Source organism: Anser cygnoides, chromosome 24 (assembly GCF_040182565.1).
Source record: "Anser cygnoides isolate HZ-2024a breed goose chromosome 24, Taihu_goose_T2T_genome, whole genome shotgun sequence".
Classification (NCBI taxonomy): Eukaryota; Metazoa; Chordata; class Aves; order Anseriformes; family Anatidae; genus Anser; species Anser cygnoides.
In genome coordinates this window covers 177,094-194,230 of record NC_089896.1, presented here as the reverse complement: position 1 = coordinate 194,230, position 17,137 = coordinate 177,094, and the positions used below count along the sequence as shown (strand labels likewise).

At 42.8% G+C, this 17,137-nt stretch overlaps 1 protein-coding gene across 2 annotated transcripts in view; it reads right to left on the bottom strand.

Annotated features, from left to right (window-relative positions):
- Positions 1 to 17,137, bottom strand: part of RLF (RLF zinc finger) — a 49,977-nt gene that overhangs the window by 25,725 nt on the left and 7,115 nt on the right. Inside the window, exon 3 of one of the 2 annotated variants that reach the window (XM_048073063.1) lies at positions 11,018 to 11,099. The exons of the other annotated variant lie outside the window; for it this stretch is intronic. Coding sequence (XP_047929020.1) covers positions 11,018 to 11,099 — 82 coding nt within the window. The remainder of the gene's footprint in view (positions 1 to 11,017; positions 11,100 to 17,137) is intronic. 2 annotated transcript variants of the gene reach the window in all.

Genomic DNA, 17,137 nt, shown 5'->3' with positions numbered 1-17,137 from the left:
AACTCAGCTGTAATGACAGCTCAAAAAAACAACTGTTCTGCAGTTGTAACTTTTGCAATTTTCATGTTTCTTCATGCATGCATGTAGCAATTTCCTCATTTTTAAATCTACCACTACTTTCTAACTTTTAAATATTTTTTTTTGCATAAAAGACGAAGGGTTTTATAATAAAGCATGTAATGCCAACTGAGAAATTGGAATTAAGACTAATTGCTTCTCAAAATGAATAAAAAACATTGCGAGTCTCAGACTATATTTACTGTTAACACTAGTGAGATAAGATGGTCATTTCTTTGAGAGATACTAAAGCATGCTGTTTGGTACAAAGTCCAAATTCACAGTTACGTTCTTCTAATCAGTACCCTCTGATAGGGCAGTCCAGTGCCATCAAGTGTTTGCACCTTCTTGCAGAAGAAGGGTTCTGAGAGAGCAGCATACAAATTTTAGCTGATTTGATTTGGATGGACAGTGAAGCAGTGATTAAAAATCGTCCTAAAATTCAATGCAGAGGAAGGGGGAGCTGCCAGCATTCAACTGTCACTCACTAGTCTGAGGAAAATGAGACGGAAAAATCATCTTTAAGGGGGGAACAGTGTGCACTAGGAGGGGCTCAGAAAGGACTCTCATCTGCCAAAAGGGTGAGGCAGATGAGGGGTCGTAAGAAGATGCAGATTTCCTGGTGGTTACGCATGTGAGAAAACTCAGGGAACTTAAACAGAAAGCAGAGCACAACATAAACAGCAGAGACTGCTGTACAACACTCACAATCCTGACCAAAGTGGATCATGAATAACTTCTTTAATCAAGATGAATACTCATTTCTACTTTATACAGACACACCATTCCCCTGAAAACTAATCCATGCATAGCACATTTGCAAATCAAGATCCAAGTATTTCCAATCCTGACAGTTTTGATGCTGTGAAAACTGACTCAGAGACACAGCACACTGAACAGGTCTCCAACAGAGAGGTTCATCCATGAAACCTGTTTGCATTGCACTATCCTCAGGGAAATCAAGCCCTACCATTTTTAATTCTGGAAATCTGAGGGAAGAATAATAGAAATAACATGGGAAAAGAAGGCTATAGTGTCAACACAGAAGAAAAGCAACTGGAAATGAACTCCTGCATTTAATGTTTCTACCAGGAAAACTGATACGCTGTTGACTTGCGCTGAAGAAGTAACAGTATCACTGAGCAAAATCTCCCCAGAACTGACAAAACTGAAGCTACCTAACTATCTGTAGTCAATTTGTGACTACACATGTAGTAAAAGCGTTCCTTCACACCGTGTTTTAAATTTGAGAGAGCATTTGATACATGACAATGTCCATTGGTTCTAACAAGCTGTGTTTAAAGTTGGCAGTACTTCTAATCATACAATCGTAGAATAGTTTGAGTTGGAAGGGACCTTTAAAGTCCAATCCTCCCACCTGACATGGGTAGGAACACCCTCCTCAAGAATAAGCTGCTCAAAGCCCCATCCAACCCGACCTCGAATACTCCCATGGACAGGGCATCCATAACTTCAGTTCCAGTGCCTCACCAACCTCAACAAAGAACTTCTTCTGAATATCTAATCTAAATCTACCCTCTTTTCGTTTAAAACTATTACTACTTAGCCTATCACTACAGGCTCTTGTAAATGCTGCCTCTTCAGCTTCATAGAAGCCCCACTTACCAGAAGACCACTGTAAGGTCTCCCCAGAGCCTTCTTTTCTCCAGGCTGACCAACCCCAGCTCTCTCAGCCTCTCTTTGCAGAATAGATGCTCCAGCCATCTGATCAGCCTTGGGGCCCTCCTCTGGACCTGATCTAACATTCGCATTTTTCTTGTGCTGGGCATCCCACAGCTGGACGCAGTACTCCAGGTGGGATATCACAAGGGTAGAATAGGGAGCCAATTATCCCCCTCTGGACCTGCTGGTCCCACTACTTTTTGTACAGCCCAGGATATGCTTGGCTTTCTGCACCAACTAACAGGCTCACATCCAATTTCTCCTCCTCCAGCATCCCCAAGTTCTTCTCCACAGGGCTGATCTCAATCCATTTATTCACCAGGATTTACTGATGTTTGGGATCGCCCTGGCCCACGTGCAGCACCTTGCACTTGGCCTTGTTGAACTTCATGACGTTCATGGGAGCTCACTTTTCAAGCTCGTGTGGGTCCCTCTGGATGGCATCCTGGATGGCATCCCTTCCGCCGTGTCACCACTCAGCTTGGTGTCATCTGCAAACTTGCTGAGGGTGCACTCAATCCCACTGAGTATGGCATCAGTAAAGATGCTAATAAGTACCAGTCCTAATACATACCCCTGAGAGATACCACTGATATCACTGATCTCCATGTGAACATTGAGACATTGACTGCAATTCTCTGGATGCAGCCATCCAGCTAATTCCGTATCCATCAAATAGCCCAATTCTCAAATCCATACTTCTCCAGTTGAGAGACAAGGATGCTGCTGTATGGGACCATATCAAAGGCCTTACAGAATTCCAGGTAAATGCATCGGTTGCTTTTCCCTTGTCCACCAATGTAGTTATTGAACCACAGAATACCAGTAGATTGTTCAGATTTGCCCTTGGTTGTCTGAATAACTGGTTGGCTGTCTGAATAACCTCCTTGTCTTCCATATGCTTTAACATAGCTTCAAGGATGATCTATTCCGTGATCTTCCCAGGCACACAGGTGAGGCCTGTCTGCAGTTCCTGCTCTTCCTTTCTATCATATTTTAAAAACTGGAGTGATGTTTCCCTTCTTCCAGTCACTGTGGACTTTACCTGACTGCCAAGACTTTTCAAGTATGATGGAGAGAGGCTTGGCAACTACATCAGCCAGTTCCCTCATGCCCTAGGATGCCATGTCATCAGGTCCTATAGGCTTATGTACAATGCTATTATTAACCTCAGGTTTCCTTCTAATACCCTGTTGTATTCTCTGTCTATACTGGAATTAGTTCCATGTTCTGAACTAACAGGTATTATCACTTCTATTAATAATTAATAATTATAATTGTAATATATAGTATCTATTTATCACAATTGTGATTATTACAGATTATTAATAGAGTCTTTATTTTCCTTCAACTCTTCCTTCTCTACTCTTACACCTCTCCAGATTCCAGAATTAAACTGTGCTAACACTAGGACCACTCAGAATACTGGAGTAACCAAGGAGCCTTGTGTCACGGGTTGTCAAGACACAATGAACTTCTTTCTACATTGTAACATACAAGATGCATTCTTCAAGTTACTGAGTTATCTTCTATAACAAAGTAAATCTGCTATGAAAATACACAAGACTTTACCATTAGGCATACAGAGTAAAAGGCATCTTTGCATTTCATGGTTAGATACCCATTAATACAGTAGATATTGATGTTCAGCAGAGTCCCTAGTATCAGATGCTATTTTCAGACCAAGTTTAATGTTCTTACTTTCCTTTCTAACACTGCAACAAACTGTATTCCGTAAACCTCTGAACAGGAAACCCCAAATTTTAACTCGTGAGCAATGTACCCATGTACCAAGGAGGGAACCTTATTCCCAATAAGTGACTGAGAGCAGAAAATTACATTCTCACAGTGAGGTTTCATTTATGTTGATTCACAGCTGTCATAATTAATAGGCTCAGAAGTTTCTTCTTAAAGGACTTCTAATGACCATGAACCTATACTACCAGATATGCTACTTAATAAAACCCAAATTAAAGTGAAACAGAGCTAACACAGGCTTCCTTCCACCTACTCCCTAATTATCTACACCTACTCAAAGCATAACATAGCATACTAATAGAGCACAGAATAAACAAGTATTCCATTCCTTCAACACTAAAGTCTGTGTCCAGTATTAAGTTTATACTGATCCATATTCCTAACTACAGACTACAATTAAGAACAGTTTACTCTGTGAGTACAACAAAGACGTAGCCAACTAGCCTCAAACAATAGTTTTGAGCAATGTTACTCATTTCAGGCAGAAAACACTGCTGTGGTTTAACCTGGGTGGCAGCTAAGCACCACACAGCTGTTCACTCACCCTCCCCACTCCCTCTCTGGGATGGGGGAGAGAAACGGGAAAGTGAAGCCTGTGACTTGAGATAAAGACAGTTTATTAAGACAGGAAAATAATAATAATAATTATGATAATAGTACTACTACTACTAATGTGTATGAAACAAGTGATGCACAATGCAATTGCTCACCACCCACGGACCGATGCCCAGCCTATCCCCGAGCAGCCGGCCCCCCCCACCCCGGCCAGCCACCCCTATATATTGTTCAGCATGACGCCAGATGGTATGGAATACCCCTTTGGCCAGTTTGGGTCAGCTGTCCTGGGTCTGTCCCCCCCAGCTCCTGCTGCACCCCTAGCCTGCTCGCTGGCAGGACAGAGCGAGAAGCTGAAAAGTCCTTGGCCTGGTGTAAGCACTGCTCTGCAACAATTAAAACATCAGCATGTTCTCAGCGCTCTTCTCATCCTAATCCAAAACATAGCACCCTACCAGCTACTAGGAGGAAAATTAACTCTGTCCTAACTGAAACCAGGACAAGCATTGTTATTCTTTAAGAAAAAATCTGATTTTTCACAAGTTACGTCTTTAGATTCATTGTACTCCAGAGCTAGGCTAATCTTCTTCCCTAATCTGCAGTCATCATATAAAGCAACAATATCCCCACGACCCTTTAAATAAACAGACTTTCCACTTATAATCACTCTTTAATGTAACAGGCAAATTAGGAAAGGAGGAAGAAAAAGCAAGTTAACAGTAATCAGTTACCACTGTTAAAATCCCATCTAAGCACTGGCCACCTTCAGCTGTCAGACTGTGTCTTGTAAGGTTTGATGCTTGACACTGGCTTGGATCTGGGATATTGCAGAGATGCTGCCAAGACTTGTCCTCAGACTATCATTACTTGCTGATTGTATGTATGCACACCAATGACACTGCGCACCAAAAGTAAATACAGGACTCTGGGGGCTACATTGAAGGGCACAAGCATTCAGCTCGTTTTCTTCACTTTGTTGAGGAAAATGTAAGACTGAAAGCAAAACGAAGGCCAAAGAAAATGTGAGACCACATCAGTAGAACAGGGCATCAAATGACAAAGGATGCTGAAAAGGCTGGGGTACTTGATAACTTCGCCTCAGATTTTACTGTTAAGGTCTGCACTCTGGCCTTCCTGGTCCCCTAAATACCATGTCAGAGATCTGGGGGGCATGAAGCAGCACAAGGAGGAGATATGTATGCCCTAAATTGTTTCTCATATGTCCATAGCATTGATCAAGGCAAATCTGAGGGTGCTGATGGAGCTCACTGATGTCACTGCAAGACCAGTACTACCTCTGAAAAGTCATGACCACTGGGGGAAGGTTCCTGGTGCATCAAAAAAAAAAAAAAACAACAAAAAAACAAACAAACCCCACCACACTCATTTTCCAAGATCAAGAAGTATACCCTGGAGAACTACAGGCCAGTCAACATAAGCACCATCCCCAGCAAGACCACGGAGCAGATTCTCCATGTGGCTGAATGCGGTTTCCAGAAAGTCAACAATGTGACTCAGAACACTGGACTGACACATCTTTACTCATGTTCTGAATAACTGACAGAGCATGGTCTCAGTTAGTCCACAGCTCACTTGGAACTTGGAGAACAGCTGGCATAGTGGAAGACAGGGCAGCCATTGAGAAGGACCTCTGACAGGCTGCAGGAACAAGCCGACAGGGACTTCATAAAGTTCCACACAGACAAATGCAGGTGTTGCACCTCGCACAGAACCAAGCATCAGTAGAAGCTGCTGACCACCTGGATAGATTCCAGTTTGGCACAACTGGCCTTTAGGGTCTGTACGATCAATGGGCAGTGAGCCCTTAGAGCAAACAATGCAAAACAGAATCATAAAGGCTGGAAGAGACCTTCAAGGTCATCTGGTCCAACCATCACCCTACTACCAGTATCACCCGCTAAACCATGTCCCTAAGCACCACATCCAACCTTTCCTTGAACACCCCCAGGGACAGTGACTCCACCACCTCCCTGGGCAGGCCATTCCAATGCCTGACTACCCTGAGAAGAAACATCTCCTAATTTCCAACTTAAACCTCCCCTGGTGCAACTTGAGGCCCTTCCCTCTTGTTCTATCACTAGTTACCTGTGAGAAGAGGCTGACCCCCAGCTCCCCACACCTTCCTTTCAGGAAGTTGTAGAGAGCAATAAGGTCTCCCCTGAGCCTCCTCTTCTCCAGACTAAACAACCCCAGTGCCCTCAGCCACTCCTCACAGGACTTGTGTTCCAGGCCTTTCACCAACTTCGCAGCCCTTCTCTGGGCACACTCCAGGGCCTCGACATCCTTTTTGCAGGGAGGCACCCAAAGCTGAACACAGCACTCAACGTGTGGCCTCACCAGCAGAGAGTACGGGGGACGATCACCTCCCCGCTCCTGCTGGCTACACTATTCCCAATACAAGCCAGGATGCCATTGGCCTTCTTGGCCACCTGGACACATGGCCAGCTCACATTCAGATGAGCACTGATTAGCACCCCCAGGTCCTTTTCCTCTGCACAGCTTTCCAGCCACCCTGCCCCACGCCTGTAGCATTGCATGGGATTGTGACCAAAGTGCAGGACCCAGCACTTAGCCATGCTGAACCTCATCCCTTGGCCTCTGCCCATCGACCCAACCTGTCCAGGTCCCTCTGCAGGGCCTTCCTACCTTCCGGCAGATCGATATTTCCCCCCAACTTGGTGTCATCTGCGAACTTACTGAGGGTGCACTCAATTCCCTCATCCAAATCATCAATAAAGATATTAAAGAGGATGGACCCCAACACTGACCCCTGGGGAACACCACTGGTGTGCTCCTAACCAAAGCCCAAACTGCTCTTAACCAACTGCACTAAGCCTAAAAAAGAGCTACAGCGCACACAGGTTTCAGGATGTATTTAAGCATATGGAAACATTACCAAAGCAATCATTATGCTCACACAGCTGTTCTTCCTCTCAAGTCTTTCTTTCCAGCACAGCTGGGACCAGGAAACCAAATTCAGCAGAAAGAGCTCCACAGGGAGGATGTTATTTATTTTTAATTAACATAAGACAAATTCCCCGCTTACATAAACACAGCTATATAGTGTGCCAGTAGATTCAGATAGATAAATGACAAATTTAATGCTTACGTCAGCCCTGATGCCAGAAGATGCTCACGTTAGAACCTCAGGGCAGCTTCAGAAGTCAGTAACAATAAACTGATTTGAATTCATATTTATGAAGTGTGCAACCTCAGTCCGGAATTCCTACAAGTGGCAGTCACAAACATAAGTCTGTGTACATCACTGTAGACTCAGACTTTGGTGACTAAGAAAACTATTACAGGTGTGCAGGTAAATCCTGCATCCTATCCACAAAACAAATAGAAGCACATTTTCAAAGCTTGCACTTTTCATCTTTCTCACCTGTATGTCATCAGGCAGTCTTTTCAATATGTAAGGGATAGATGAGACTGAACAATAGCCCTTGCTATTAGGGATGACACAGCAGAGAGCCTCTGGGTGAGGATTAAGGAGATGGATAACAATGCAGATGTCGTCACAGGTGTCTGCTATTGAGCACCCACCCAGGATGATTGCACAGATGAGCTATTCTTCAGGCAATTGAAGGATATCTTGGGACTGGTAAGGGAACAGTTGCATCAGCTCAACATCTTAAGTCCATGTGGCCAGACAGGATTCACCCCAGAGTGCTGAAGGAATTAGCAGACACTATACCTGGACTCCTCTCTGCAATTTACCAAAGGTCTTGGGACTCTAGGCAGGTCCCTGCTGGCTGGAAGCTGGCCAATGTTATACATATGTACAAAAAGGGCATGACAGAAGACCCAGGAAAACACTGACCTATTAGTTTAAATTTAGTGTATACCTCAGTCCCTGGAAAAGATACAGAGAAGGTTGTCCCGGGAATATTTAAAGAACAAAGCTGTTGGCAGGCACAGTCAACACGGGTCAATCAAAGGAAAGTCCTGCCTTAGTAATTTGATCTTCTATGATAAGGTTACCTGCTCAGCAGATGAAGGGAAGACAATGGATGTAATCTTCCTGGACTTTAGTACGGCTTTTGATACCTTCACTCACAGCATCCTTCTAGACAAATTGTCCAACTGTGAGACAAACAGGTTCATACTATGCTGTGTCAAGAACCAGCTGAGTGGCAAAGCTCAAATGGTTATAGCAAACGGGTCTACATCTGGCAGGCATCCAGTCATCAACAGTGATCCCCAAGGCTTAATTCTAGAGCCGGTTCTGTTCAACATTTTTATTGGTGATCTAGAAGCAGGTGTTAAATGCATCCTTAACACGTTTGCTAACCTGGGAGATGCTGTTGATTCTCTCTTCAGGGATAGGCAGCCTTGCACAGGGATGTATGTAGACTGGACAATCATCAACAGAACGAAGTTCAACAAAGGAAAATGACGGGTGCTGCAGGTGGGGAGGCGTGAGGCCAGACACAGATACAGACTGGGAGATGAGTGGCTGGAGAGCAGCTCAGCTGAAAGAGATCTGCGCGTGCTGGCTGACAGCAGGCTCAATGGGAGCAGTGTGCCCTGGCAGCCAAGAGGGCAAACCTGATTTTGGGGTGCATTAAACACAGCATAGCCAGCTGGTCAAAAGAGGTGATTCTCCTGCTATAGCTAGCGTTGGTGTGGCCTCACCTTGAATACTGTATGCAGTTTTGAGCCCCACAATTAAAAAAGGATATTAAGATACATCCAGAGGAGGGCAACAAAGAGCTGGCTAAGAGGTGACCTACTTGCTTTCTGCAACTCCCTGGGGAGGGGAAGCATAGGGGGAGGTGCCGGTCTCTTCTCCCCAGTAACTGATCACAGGATGCACGGAAATGGCACAAAGCTGCGCCAGGAGAGGTTCAGACTGGACATTAGGAAAAATTTCTTTACCACGAGGGTGGTCAAACACTGGAACGGGCTTCCTAGTGAGGTGGCTGATGCCCCATGCCTGGCAGTGTTCAAGAGGCAATTGGAAAAATGCCCTCATTAATACGCTTTAACTTTTGGTTAGCCTGAAGAGATCAGGCAGTTGAACTAGCTGATTTTTGAAGGTCCCTTCCAGGTGAACTATCGTATGGCATTCTTATACATTCGGTTGTCATAGCATCCATTTTGCACTACCCTCTCACATATTAATATTTCAGCTTTATCTTTTAACACTCCTGAGTGTTCACTCATAGATCAGATCAGAGAGTCAAAAAACAGCCTATGACTTTGAATTTTACCAGATATACTGAAACCAGCAAGATTTTACTGAGCTACAGCACTTTATGAAGACATTTAACATGTGTAAGACCTTGGAATGAGGTAAAACTGACCTTTTAATTAATTTTGATTGAATAAAGGCAAGGAGTGCCAGGTTCCTCACAGTTCTATCTTGAAACAAGAGAAAGGATTCTTCATCTTTTCTTAAAGAAAGTATTAAGAAAAGCAACTGAAATCGACTTGTCACTAACAGAAAACCCATAGTAAGCAGCCTACTTTTCCTTTGAGGGCATCATTTACATTGAAATTCTCTGAAGAATCTGAAGATAAAGCATTAATGAAGGATTCAACTGCAAGTCTTAAGAATTTATGCCAATTCCTGTAGCATCATTCAATTAAAATCATATAAGTGGTTTAATGTAGCAATAGCGCAAGAGACAGCTTTAAGAAGTCACTGGGAATTCTCAGCACACATTGCATATAGCAGCATCACTCAAATATCTGTTCAAGCAACTCCAAGATATTTACCAGAAGAAAACTTGATTAGAAACAATTTTCAGCTCTACACAATTCTGCAAGGCAGAGATAGGGAAATGCCAACTCCTCGTTACATGAACTTACCCCATCTATTGACAGGATAAGCATACACCCAGCAAACACTTTCCAACCAACAAGTGCCAAAAAGCAAACAAGTATATTTTTTGAACATTGCATTATAGTAGCTGAGATTTGCTGTCTATTAATGGTACTTATGATTAAGAATCACTTGGATTACAGATCCATCCTAATATTTTAATCTCAGATCAGGTATAGACACTAATTTTCCACTCAGATCTTCACAAAAGCTTTTGTAGTCTTTAGTCTTCAAAACAGTACTTCAGAGCTGTTCCATTACTCCATCTACTACTCTCAGACAAACCGTTAAACAAATCAAGATTTACTATGGTTCTCTTGCTGTAGTTGCTGCTGTGTAGTTACAAATTTGCTAGTCAGCCCAAGGCTGCTAATACTGCTGTTGCAAATGTTGCCTGGCCATTTAGATTTTTGCTGTCAAGAAAAGCACAATGTAGAACAGGTAAAATTCAGGGGGAGTGGCAGAAGAGGGGCATCAAAACAGTAGCTGAATTTATTAAAAAAAAAAAAAACAAAAACACAGACCTAAAAATCCACAGCTTTCCTTGTTTCAGGTCTTACTGCCTATGATGTTATCATGCATAAGTCCACTAACAACTGAGGATAATAGTGGCTACCTCAGAAAGCCCTTTAATTTTTTATTTCTAACTGAAGTATGAAGATCAATGCAGTCAGTCACTTCAGTCAACTCAGGCAATCATCTCAGTGAACCTCCTTTCATGTTGCACATGGTGACTGTCAATCAGTCAACATATATGGATGTATAGCCTCATACAGCCTCATCAGTCCCCCAGGATTGTCTCTGTGGCACCCATTAACTACTGCACCTGGAGTGGAACCTTTCAGTATATCAGCTGGCAGCTAGGCTCAGAGTCAGCACCTGCCAAAAATTTCACTGTAGTCAGCTATTCTTCTAGTTTCAAAGGACATCTCATCAAAGGACATACATCTCAGATTGCATGCTAAACAGGATCAACATAGTGTGCTGTATGTGTTTCTTCTTAAAATATTTGATACTAAACTTGAATAAAGATTGAATATGGATCTAAAAACCAAATAAATACATACGTATACACACACACATAAAATAGGAAAAAAAATCTAGAACACTTACCTGTATAGACTGATGGAATCCTAGCCACACCTCGTGTGGCAATTCACTTTCAGGAATTGAAAGCAGTAGCTCAAAACAACTCCTGAAAAAGTAAGAGGCAAGTAAGCGAGCTACCTGAACAAATTCCGTTTTTATGATAAATTACATTTGTGGCACGTTACTTGACATTCAGATAACAAGTGACAGCAGCAAATATTTTTGACTGCACAAATCAGTCAAAAGCCAGCAACAACCTCAGAATCAGGCATCAGGTGCCATAGCAAAGAGTATTCCTTTTCAAAAAGTACTCCTTTTTACTGTGCACAGTCTCGCTAGGATAAGATTACTTCTAGTCTTATAACCAAATAAAGTCTGTTCAATATAGCTCAAGATTCTTGTACCATTTCTGCTCTTCCAAAACAGAAAGAGGAGAAAGTGAGACCTACTTAATACTCCTTCATTTAAACCATCAGGCTAATGCTATCCCTTTTAAGAAACAAAAGAGAAACAACTGTTCGCATTTAGTACGTCCTCCTCATTTCAGGGGAATGTCATAGAGAACACCGATCACTTTTTTTGTGGGAAAGCAATGGGAAGACTATTGTCTATTCCCTTCATGAATGGGGGCGGGGGGGAGTAATCTAACCCTGTACTGGGCATATGAACTACCTAAACACCAACTGCCATACAAAAACACTTTGACCTGTTCAAACTAAGTGCATCAACTATGACACTATGCCTAGAGGTATCACAAGATGGACATACAGCTAAAGTGTTCTTGCAACTCATGTCGACATTAAGAAAGAAAACCAATCTAAGACTCCAAATATAACAAATACACTGAATAATTTCTAAGGTACACCTATACTGTAAGATAGTTCCAACTCACACTAATCCTTGTTCAAAACCTCCAGTCCCAAATACTAAATATAAGACGTAACATGACAACACATTCATTCTTCCCACAGACATAAGAGCTGAGCTTAAGGAAGGGGAAAAGGTAGATGTCCACAAGGCAAACGTGAGTTCAGAAAAGGTTACTACCCAAAAACAATGACTTCTCCCTTTTCCTCTGGCTTTTGACAAAGACATTAAACAGTTACCTGCAAAATGTTATACCTTAGCAGCTTTCAGCCACATTCTACAGTCATATAACCTGGACAAGCTTGAGAAGTGGACGCATATGGACCTAATGAGGTTCAACAAGTCAAAGTGCAGGGTGCTGCACCTGGGTCGGGGCAATCCCAGACATGAGTACAGACTGGGAGAAGAACTCATTGAGAGCTGCCCAGCAGAGAAAGACTTGGGGGCTCTAATGGATGAAAAGCTCAACATGAGCCAGCAGTGCATGCTTGCTGCCCAGAAGGCCAATTGTGTCCTGGGCTGCATCAAAAGATGAGTGGCTAGCAGGTCGAGGAACGTGATTGTCCCCCTCTGATCTGCCCTTGTGAGGCCCCACTTGGACTACTGCATCCAGGTCTGGGGCTACCAGCACAAGGAGGACATGGGGCTGTTAGAGCAGGTCCAGAGGAGGGCTACAATAATGATCAGAGGGCTGGAGCACCTCTCCTGCAAAGAAAGGCTGAGAGAGCTGGGGCTGTTCAGCCTGAAGAAGAGAAGGCTCTGGGGTGACCTCGTTGTGGCTTTTCAGTACTTAAGGGGATTTATAAAAAAAGATGGAGAGCAACTCCTTGCCTACTCAGATAATGACAGGACAAGGGGGAATGGTTTTAAACTAAAAGAGGGGAGATTTAGATTAGATGTTAGGAGGACATTCTTCACTCAGAGGGTGGTGAGGCACTGGAACAGGTTGCCCAGAGAGGTTGTGGCTGCCCCATCCCTGGAGGTGTTCAAGGCCAGGTTGGATGAGGCCCTGGGCAACCTGATCTGGTGGATGGCATCCCTGCCCATGGCAGGGGGGTTGGAACTAGATGATCTTTGAGGTCCCTTCCAACCCAAGCCATTCTGATTCTATGATATAAGGTAAACAAAATCAAATGCAAGAATACTTAATTACCATCTTGTTTACCTTTTTTACATTTCAGAAGCTTGCTTTCACAGCTCCCCAGTACTGTTCCTTTAAATAGTAGTTTAAACCTGCAAAAGCTCTAAACACTTCCAGACAGGCAGATAAAAAGAATAGCCTTCCCCACTACCATTCAGTAATTATTCAAATAATCAGACTCTAAAATCCCTGTCATTTCTATGCCCAAGAGAAAGTGGGCAACAGAACTGCCACATATTCTAAAGGTCATTTGTCTCAATATTATGAAATAATTGGGACTTATTTTTCCACTGTACTCAAGCCTGGCAATAAGAGTTCATTCACCAGTCCAGACAGTTAGATCCAGGTGGCTGTTACTTGATTATCAAAAACAATAATAGCAAACCTCACAAGAGCTGAACTCTATTTTAACATATGCAAATTAAAAAAAATTTTTAGGTATGTGATTGCTTGGGATGTCCAATTTTCACACGTCATAGAGAGATAAATTTCATTAAATAAAATATTTGCAGACCTCACAGTCAATGTGCTTTTAATATGCACCTCATTTTCAGACTTTAAACAGTCAACTACCCTGCCTATTTCCACTAATTTAAGTATTTAACTATTTAGATTTAACTAATTTAACTATTTAATTTTTTCTTTAAAATATTGCTTTTTCATATATATATGATAATGGTTATATAAAAATATAAAGGTTAAACAAAAAGGCAAAACAAGGTTTTACAAATATACTTTTTTTTTTTGCAGTTAAGGGTTTAGGTGCTACTTGGGCAGTGAAGAAGATTCTGAAACTAGTCTTTCAAAGCACTGTGTATATACATAAAGATGTTGGTCTATGAAGACAAGAGGGCTGAATTTATACCTCAAAATTATTGTCTGAGGTAGTAACACAAGACTGAGTTGAATCAAAAAACAAGGAATCTTTTGAGTCTAAGTCTACCTCACAATCCCAACACGAAGGACTCATATTCAGAAGTGACTCGATGAGAAATCTGAAGCATGTATGTACAACCACCACATATAACAGCTTACAGCAGAACCACAAGAATGTCCAGGATATTCTGATTACAGATTTCTGATCTCTCCTCCCCCCCCCCCCCCCCCCCCCAAGAAAATCAAGTTGATCGTCTTTAATATTTTCTTAGAAAAAATGACTCTCATTCAACTGGAAAAAAACCACCCAGCCTTCCTTAGTAGCAAGAGTGAGGAATGGCCATTCGGAGTAATTCTTTTGGTAACTTCTGTGTTCTCATCCATTCTTCCCAAACAGGAAATCAACTGGTACTGAACAAAACAGCTTTGGCTGTAGAAAGAACCTAGCATCATTCTTTTGAGCTACCATTACTCTCTGCAATTCAAAGGCATGGTATCATCTTGTTACTCTACCAAAGGTTAAATACCTTCTTTTTCCTTTGCATTTTTAAAGAAGAAAGGTTTGGGGGTTCTCCTCAACTTCATGTTTTCTAACCAATAATGTACAAAAGGGTTTTTGTCATACAGTACTTCAGTGTGCACTTCTATCCCCCAAATCCTGTATCTATCTTCACTGTGATGCACTGTGGTGATTTTACTCAGGTGGGCAGCCAAGCTTCGTGACAACTGCTCTCTCACTCCCCCTCCTCAAAGGGGGAGGGGGAGCAAATACTACGCAAAGGGCTCAAGGGTTGAGATAAGGACAGGGAGATTGCTCAACAATTATCGTGATGGGCAAAACAGACTCAGAGAAGGGAGATTTGTAAACTTTATTACCTATTACTAGCAAGCTAGGGAAGTGAGAAACAAAGGAAAGAAACTAGAAACACTTTCCACCCATCCGCCCTCTTCAACCTTCTCCCCTCGAGCAGCACACGGGAACAGGGAGTGGAGGTTGCAGTCACCCTATAGCACATCTCTGCTGCTCTTTCTCGGTCACCCTCTGCCCCTGCTCCACATGGGGTCCCTCCCACGGGATGCTGTCCTTCCTGAACTGATCCTGCAGGGGCTTCCCACAGGCAGCAGCTCTTCAAGAACTGCTCCAGATACGGGTCCATACCACAGGGTCCATCCATCAGGAGTAAACTGCTCCAACACGGGTCCCCCACGGGCAGCAGCTCCTGCCAAGTCACCTGCTCCTGGCATGGTCCCCTCTCCACGGGCTGCAGCTCTGGCCCTGAATCTGCCCTGGCGGCAGTCTTCCACAGGCTACAGCTTCCTCCAGGCCACATCCACCTGCTCCACGGGCTGCAGCGTGGAAATCTGCTCCAACATGGGACCCATGGGCTGTAAGGGGACAGCCTGCTCTACCAGGGGCCTCTCCACAGGCTGCAGGGGAACTTCAGCATCTCCTGCCCTGCTTCTACACTGACCTTGGTGTCTGCAGGGCTGTTTCTCTCTCCCCCCACTGCTGCTGTGCAGCGTTTTTTTACCCCTTTCCTAAATATGCTGTCCCAGAGGTACAAACATCACTTATCGACTCAGCTCTGGCCAGCTGTGGGGACAGGGACCCGTTGGAGCCAGCGGAAACTGGCCCCCATCCAACATGGGGTAGCTTCTGGATTCTTCTCACAGAAGTTACCCCTGTAGTCCCCTGCTACCAAAACCCTGCCATGTAAACGCACTACATGCATCTCAATGGAATTTAGGTATCACAAGTAAGACCACAAATCAAAATACCAGGATCACTTCATGAAGTCAAGCCTTTCTACCTTACTCTGCGAGGACCACCACAGTATCTACCTATATGTCAATTAATTCCAAAATTTAATCACAATTATTGCAAATAAACACTAATGGGTGCCTGAATGTTTCTGGTATTAAAAAAGCATCTGTCTCTAACATTCAACTTCAGAATATCTTTTAAGTCAAAACTCTACTTGATTTCACTTTCTTTATTCTGGAAAGAATAACTAGGCAAAAAAAAAACCCCTATTGTACGTAAACAATTTATTGTAAACTTTTATACCTCATCCACTTATATAAATTTAAAGAATTTAAAGAGCAATTAAAAAAAATACTTTGGAAGCTTTCAGAATTGTGTTCATCTTTAAATCGTATTAGAAAACTTCTTATCTCAAGCTGCTTAGAGTTAAAAAGATGACTAATTATACATCAGATTATCAGCAGTACTAGTTCACCTGTAGCCAGAAGCTATCCTGCATTTGTTGAGAGCTTAATTAACTCAATGATAGAGAGCAGAGTGATAAATTTGAGTTAATGAGTTAGATTACAACAGTTTACTAGAAATGCTCTGTTAAATATACAAAGATATGACTATCACATGTGACTCCTCACAGAGGTGTTATGAGAAGCAAGGACTTGCCTTCTGGGAGCAATATGTATTAGACTCACTGGTCTAATCAACTCCCATTTTACTACTTAGAGCAGAGAAAAAAATATATGACACCTTTTTGAAGATGAGGAAATGGTAAACTCCCTTTCAAACCAGTGCCTTCACAGCAATCATGAAAAAAAGTAGAGTACGCTACAGTGTTTGAGAGTGTCAGGAGCAGAAACATGTTCTTTACAGCTGTGGAAACAAGCAGTCTGAGTTCTATTTGACCCAACTTCCTTCACAGCCATGACCAAGAACATTCCTTCTCAATTATTTAATGCATCGGCAACATTTAACAAATCTGCAAACCACACGAGCAGTTACCACTCCAAGCTTTCCTTGTGTATCCTAAGGTGAGACAATAGACCAAGAAGTTCTCACGCTGCATCAGCATCGTATTTCTTATGGGGGGCATAGCTTCTACATTACGTAGAAGCCCCCCATCATTTACTGTGAACACACAGCTGAGCTGGTCAAGTGGCACAGAAAGCCACAGTATACTGAGTTTTGCCACTGCTGGCTCACCCAGCTAAAAAGGATGTCAGGAGGAAGATGTTCTTTTCCCTCACCCAGGAGGGATGGTGGAATGGTAGGAAGATTTCAATAGTAAGTACAGCACTTCTGTTTTAAAATGGGAAGCTTACTTGTATTATTTCTTATCAGGGTTCAAGTCTGAAAAGAGTATGTATGACAGCTGAGGGTAATCCCAATTGCTTCCCAGAACTCCTACTTACATCAGAACAATATGCTTTCACAACCCTAACCAGTTAATATTCTTCCTCACCCATGGAACTTAATTTTTTGTCTTTAATCTGCCTTACCT